The sequence below is a fragment of the Fundulus heteroclitus genome, unplaced genomic scaffold, assembly GCF_011125445.2.
Source record: "Fundulus heteroclitus isolate FHET01 unplaced genomic scaffold, MU-UCD_Fhet_4.1 scaffold_63, whole genome shotgun sequence".
NCBI classification, from domain to species: domain Eukaryota; kingdom Metazoa; phylum Chordata; class Actinopteri; order Cyprinodontiformes; family Fundulidae; genus Fundulus; species Fundulus heteroclitus.
Genome location: NW_023397066.1, coordinates 1771928 through 1778287, shown reverse-complemented (window position 1 = coordinate 1778287; position 6360 = coordinate 1771928). Strand labels below are relative to the sequence as shown.

The window sequence follows — 6360 nt, the reverse complement described above, 5'->3', positions numbered from 1 at the left end:
AATTGTTACTGCCTGGGGCTGATGCTGTTGGAGTTGCTGGCTTTACCCTCTCCCCCCTGTTCATCTGCTCAATGCTGGCCGCGTAGGCAGTCTTCACTGTCTGCAGGTGACCCAAAACAGTGCGCTGGGTTAGGGTTACACTGTGTTTGTTTGTGTTGGCAATGGGGACTGGTACATAACCTGACCTTTTCCTGGGGACACTGACTAGACCCTCCTCTATCATTACCCCCTCTGGCAATGTTAGCTCTTCGTTTGGGACTAGCAGCAGGTCTTGGCCATGATATTGAGCCCCAGTGTTGATGGTAACATACACTGTGGTGACCTGTTCAGCACCTAAAGTGAGTGTTCTATTTCCTGTATGCACAATCCCTACATCTTCCTCACTAGTAGGGGCATGAATAAGCTGAAGCACAGCTTGTGCGGTCTTGACTGTTATCTGAAAGGCTTGACTCACTGTATGAGTGGTCTCTGACTTTGTTGTCTTACTACTCTCTCCTGTTATTTCTTCTATCACATTGTAGCCGATTATAGGTTCTACTGCTACGTGTGGGTCACTTGACACTAGAACAGGTACTAGAAGTGGTTTTGTCAGGGCGCAGTCTTTCCCTAGCCTAAATTCTACTTCCACCCAGCCCATAAAGGGGATTTCAGTCTGGTTGGCTGCAACTCCCAATACAACGTACGAGCCTAACAGCTCACTGAGAGGCCGCACCGTGCTGTGTGGTAAGTGTAGCTTTCTCCATTCGTCATTAATGATTGTTGCCTGAGCACCTGAGTCCCATAATGCTACAACTGGAACTGTATCTAATGTGCAATGGACAGTGTGCCTCTTAGCAATTAACTTGATGAGTTTTTCCTTGCGTCGTGGTGGAAGATAGTTAACTGTTGAGATTTGAGGTGGTGCATGAGGGGAGGCAGGTTGCTGTATGGTGAGACGTGATGATTCATGGGCTACCGAGGGTCCCGGCTCGGCAGCCCCATCTCGTTTCCCTGCTGCTCTCTGGTCCGTCGACATCCTCTGGAGAGATGTCCCTCTTGCCCACACTTAAAGCAATGTCTGCAGGCGTCACCCATCTGGGCTTCCTGACATGCCCTACAACCCCTGAGCCGAGTACGGCTGGGTGTGAATGTTCGCTCGGCCAATTTAACTTGTGTGGCCTCCACCGTCTGTAACACCAAGTTCTTAATTTCTAGCACCTCAGCCTTCAGCGCTTCTATTGAGTCTAGCTCCGCTTTGGCCTCTGCTTTGGGTCCTTGATATTTCTTACTTCTTCCCCCTTGTTCACGGTTAACAGTATCTACTGCTGCTGCTGAGGCGTCAGATGGGTACACTTCTGCCTGCACTTCACTGACTTTTGGAGGCTTGTTCATGACTGTCTTCCTCAGTTTTTGTTGTCTCTCATGTTCTAAGTTTGTTGCCTCATTGATACGCTCAATTAACACCTCATCTGTGACAGTACGGTCGCAAAGATACGGCTTGAGCTGGAACTTAACCGCATCACTGTAAAGACCAGTCTCTATAGAGCGGAGGAATTTTCTCTGAATTAGCTCAGGACTAAACTGCTCACCTTCTTCACTTTCATCATCATCGCTGAATTTTCTCATTAGCTTCTCTTTCAGTTCTATTGCTCTGAATAAGAAGTTCTGGGCTGACTCCCTTGGATCTTGTGTCATGTTCATCAGACGATGCAGTAGGTCAGAGGAAGAATCCACTTTATAGTGACCCTTGAGTATGGTCTTCAGGGTGGGTAGGGTCAGTCCTCGCTTTATTTCCAGCATCTCCCGAAGATGAAGACCTGGGCTCACAGCACGTGTGACTGCTTCAATGATCTCCGCTTCTCCATGTCCTTTCTGTAGTGCCGACTCGATCTGGTTTATGAGGCTTGTGTAGGACAACTTGTCCTTTTGTCCTGCTTCCCCGATCTGTCCCATTATCCGGAACTCCCGCCTCAGCGTAACCTCAGGCAGTCTGGCTGGTGTGGTGGTGGCAGGCTTTGTGTCCACTTCTTTTGTAGTAATGAGGACAGACGCAGTGTCTCCTCCTGCTGCCTGTGTCCTCCGCTTTATCTTTTCCTCCAATGCCCCGATTTCCTTTTCCATCTGCTGCTGTAATATCTGGTACTGCATTTTCAACTTCTCTAACTCACTTTCCTCCTGAACTACAATCTCAGCCTCATTCTCTCCCAATGTCGGATTCAGAGAGGCCAGATGGGACAATACATGCTGGAGATACGTCTGATATGACTCTGTGGACTCTTCACCCTCCTGTATTTCATCTAGTGTTTTCTCCACCAACCTGATTAGGGTGCGTCTTGTTTTGCTGGCGAAACCCCCAACAGGTGCGCTACACTTTAGATGCTCACATAGGGGAATGAGCTCCTTCTCCTCCAGCGTCAGTAATATCCTGCTGACTTCGTCCCTAGCTTCCTCCATGATGCTGCTCTGGTTGGTGTGTCTTCACTTTTATGCGACTGGGCTGTGGGCTGAACCAACCATCCTCTGCTACCAAAATATGTAGCGTGGTCCAGAATGAAACTGTCCTCCACTACAAATTTAACTTGATGAATCAGCTTTATTGCAATCTGCAAGGAGCCAAAAGTTATTTTTAACAACACAGTTCGCCACACACAATTATACTTCACATTCATGTGTTCTTATTCTCTGAATAACCTAGCACACACAGTGCAATTCTGAACTTTTGCACCACATATTAACAATAAATCATAGCCTTTGAATCTATTCCAAACACAGAAAAATCATATACATAGCACCTTTTTCAGATCAGTTTTGTTATACATTGTCTAGCAAATTTGCTCAAATAGTGAACCAATCATATTTAACAAACCTTGTCAACGTTAATCAAATTACCATTAATCAAATAAATCATTCCGTATTTTAGCTTATTTACACAGGCTGACAAACTCCTCCCACGGAGTGCAGGCTCACTGTTTATTTTCCCCAGCCCCGCGCTCACCCAAGGTAGTTAGCAACTGCCGCTAACGATAAGCTAACCATTTTCGGTACTTTGTATTTGCCACACAACAGTCATAAACAATACCCTAAATCAGCTGAGATCATAAACTCGCTTTTACCAATTACTATCCAATTCTAACCCCCCCTTCTTACCTGCAAGGAGCCAAAAGTTATTTTTAACAACACAGTTCGCCACACACAATTATACTTCACATTCATGTGTTCTTATTCTCTGAATAACCTAGAACACACAGTGTAGCGAACGCGCCCCCTGCTGGTCGGGGTTAGCCAGTGCATACTGCTCCATCACTCATCTTCAAACAACAAAACAAACTTTCCTTAACAGAAAACACAACTTTAGCAGTCTGAACATAAACTGTATTACATGTAAATTATATTAATCATGTATCTAATCATTGGGTAGGAGTTTCAACCCACTGCTTGCTCAGTATGCCACACACGCCTCTATTGTTGAGGCGGCTAGTTGGAGCTGTGGCCGCAAGGTTGTCGGTGCATGTCGCGGCGGCAACCCTCGAACCCGTTGGTGGACACCAGCGGTGAGGGAAGCCGTCAAGCTGAAGAAGGAGTCCTACCGGGCTTTTTTGGCCTGTGGGACTCCGGAAGCAGCTGGTGTGTACCGGCAGTCGAAGCGGCAGGCGGCTCGGCTGGTCGCCGAGGCAAAAACTCGGGCGTGGGAAGAGTTCGGAGAGGCCATGGAGAAAGACTTCCGTATGGCTTCGAAGCGATTCTGGTCCACTATCCGGCGTCTCAGGAGGGGGAAGCAGTGCAGTACCAACACTGTTTACAGTGGGGGTGGTGTGCTGCTGACCTCGACTCGGGACATCGTGCGTCGGTGGGCGGAATACTTCGAAGACCTCCTTAATCCCACCAACACGTCTTCCATTGAGGAAGCAGAGCCTGAGGACTCTGGGTCGGGTTCTCCCATCTCTGGGGCTGAGGTTGCCGAGGTTGTTAAAAAGCTCCTCGGTGGCAGGGCCCCGGGGGTGGATGAGATTCGCCCTGAGTACCTTAAGGCTCTGGATGTTGTGGGGCTGTGTTGGTTAACGCGGTCTGCAACATTGCGTGGACATCGGGGGCAGTTCCCCTGGATTGGCAGACTGGGGTGGTGGTCCCCCTATTTAAAAAGGGGGACCGGAGGGTGTGTTCCAACTACAGGGGAATCACACTCTTAAGCCTCCCTGGTAAGGTCTATTCAGGGGTTCTGGAAAGGAGGGTCCGTCGGATAGTCGAATCTCGGATTCAGGAAGAGCAGTGTGGTTTTCGTCCTGGCCGTGGAACACTGGACCAGCTCTATACCCTCAGCAGGATTCTTGAGGGGGCATGGGAGTTTGCCCAACCAGTCTACATGTGTTTTGTGGATCTGGAGAAGGCATTCGACCGTGTCCCCCGGGGGATCCTGTGGGGGGTACTCCGGGAGTATGGAGTACCGGACCCTTTAATAAGGGCTGTCAGGTCTCTGTACGACCGGTGTAAGAGTCTGGTCCGCATTGCCGGCAGTAAGTCGGACTCGTTTCCGGTGAGAGTTGGACTCCGCCAAGGTTGCCCTTTGTCACCGATTCTGTTCATAACTTTTATGGACAGAATTTCTAGGCGCAGCCAAGGTGTTGAGGGGATCCGTTTTGGTGGCCTTAGGATTGCGTCTCTGTCCAGTGCAGCATTTGATACTGTCGATCACTCCGTTCTGTTAGAACGCCTGGAAAACTGGGTCAGTCTCTCTGGTACAGCTCTCCGCTGGTTTAAATCCTACTTAAAGGACAGTGACTGTTTTGTGTCAGTAAGTAACTTTACATCAAAGATGACAAAAATCACATGTGGGGTTCCCCAAGGGTCCATCCTGGGTCCCCTTCTATTCAATATCTACATGCTCCCTCTAGCACAGGTAATAAAAAACAACAACATCAGCTATCATAACTATGCAGACGACACACAGCTTTACATCACCATGTCACCAGGTGACTATGGACCAGTTCAAGCACTGAGTAAATGCCTAGAAGAAATCAATGCGTGGATGTACCAAAATTTTCTTCAGCTGAATAAAAACAAAACTGAAGTAATAATATTTGGACCAATAGAGGAAAGATCAAAAGTTAGCACACAGCTTCAGTCGCTTCAGCTAAAAACCACTAATCAGGCCCGAAATCTGGGAGTAGTGATAGACTCAGACCTGAACCTTCAAAAGCATCTAAAGACAATTACAAGGTCAGCTTTCTATCACCTGAGGAACATTTCTAGGATTAAAGGACTGATGTCTCAGCGGGATCTTGAAAAACTAATCCATGCGTTTACTTTTAGTCGAATTGATTACTGCAACGGTGTTTTCACAGGTCTGCCTAAAAAGTGGATCAGACAGCTGCAGCTGATCCAGAACGCTGCTGCCCGCATCCTCACTAAGACTAAGAAAGTAGAGCACATAACCCCAGTTCTAAAGTCCTTACACTGGCTCCCTGTATCTCAGAGAATAGACTTTAAAATACTTCTGTTAGTCTATAAATCCCTAAATGGCTTAGCACCTAAATACATTACAGACTTGTTATCAGCGTATCAACCCTCCAGACCACTCAGGTCTTCTGGCTCCAGCCTTCTCTGCATACCTAGAACCAGAACTAAACAAGGAGAAGCAGCATTTAGTTCCTATGCTCCGCTTATCTGGAACAAACTTCCAGAAAACTGTAAAAGTGCGGAAAGCCTGAGTTCTTTTAAATCAAGATTAAAAACACATCTGTTTAAAATTGCCTTTGACTGTTCTAGTTAAACAGTTTTACTGTTTTTAATGTTCTTTTTTGTTACTACATTCTATCCCTACTTGCTTTTATTCTATTTTCTATCTACATTTTATTATTTTGCTATATCTTAATCATGTAAAGCACTTTGTATTGTCTTGTACTGAATTGTGCTATATAAATAAATTTGCCTTGCCTTGCCTACAAAGACCCCTTCAAATTTGTGAACAGTCTCTTCACAAAGGAGAAGAGGGGAATGCTCTCTGTGTCAAAGGCTGTCTTAGAAGAACACCTGAAAAGAACTTGCACAGATGAACAACACCAGGAAACGGTTGCACTCCCACCTGACATGCCACAAGCTTGATATCAGTCCACCCAGGTGGAGTGAAGTAGAAAAAACTGTGAGTAGAGCAAGGGCTGGGAGTCCTCAGTGCATCCTTGTCACCAGACTTGAAGGCTGAGTTCCTTGCTTTTGTCGCTTGACAGACCTCCACAGTAATCCAGGGTCCTTGGTTGGCTCGGGTGATGATGGTCTTTGTGGTGCTGAAGTCCTCAATGCATTTGTTGATGTAGGCTGGCACAGTCATGGCATACTTATCAATGTCGATCTTGTCCTACTTATCAATGTTGATCTTGTCCTCAAGAG

The 6360-nt window shown here is 46.9% G+C and overlaps 1 protein-coding gene across 2 annotated transcripts; it reads right to left on the bottom strand.

Annotated features, from left to right (window-relative positions):
• Positions 1 to 694: 694 nt before the first annotated feature.
• LOC118561450 lies at positions 695 to 3428 on the bottom strand. 2 transcript variants are annotated; one of them, XM_036133541.1, is made up of 2 exons: positions 3127 to 3428; positions 695 to 2582 (listed from the first exon to the last, which is right to left on the bottom strand). In XM_036133541.1, exon 2 carries the CDS (start codon positions 2431 to 2433, stop codon positions 952 to 954), a length of 1482 nt encoding a protein of 493 aa, XP_035989434.1. In that variant the 5' UTR covers positions 2434 to 2582; positions 3127 to 3428; the 3' UTR covers positions 695 to 951. The 2 variants fall into 2 exon arrangements, with proteins under 2 accessions (XP_035989434.1, XP_035989433.1); XM_036133540.1 differs by having other exon boundaries at positions 695 to 2670; positions 3215 to 3428.
• Positions 3429 to 6360: the final 2932 nt, after the last annotated feature.

Bases quoted from the DNA above. Each gene is read 5' to 3' on its own strand.
- LOC118561450 (XM_036133541.1), bottom strand. From the start codon at position 2,433: ATGGAGGAAGCTAGGGACGAAGTCAGCAGGATATTACTGACGCTGGAG.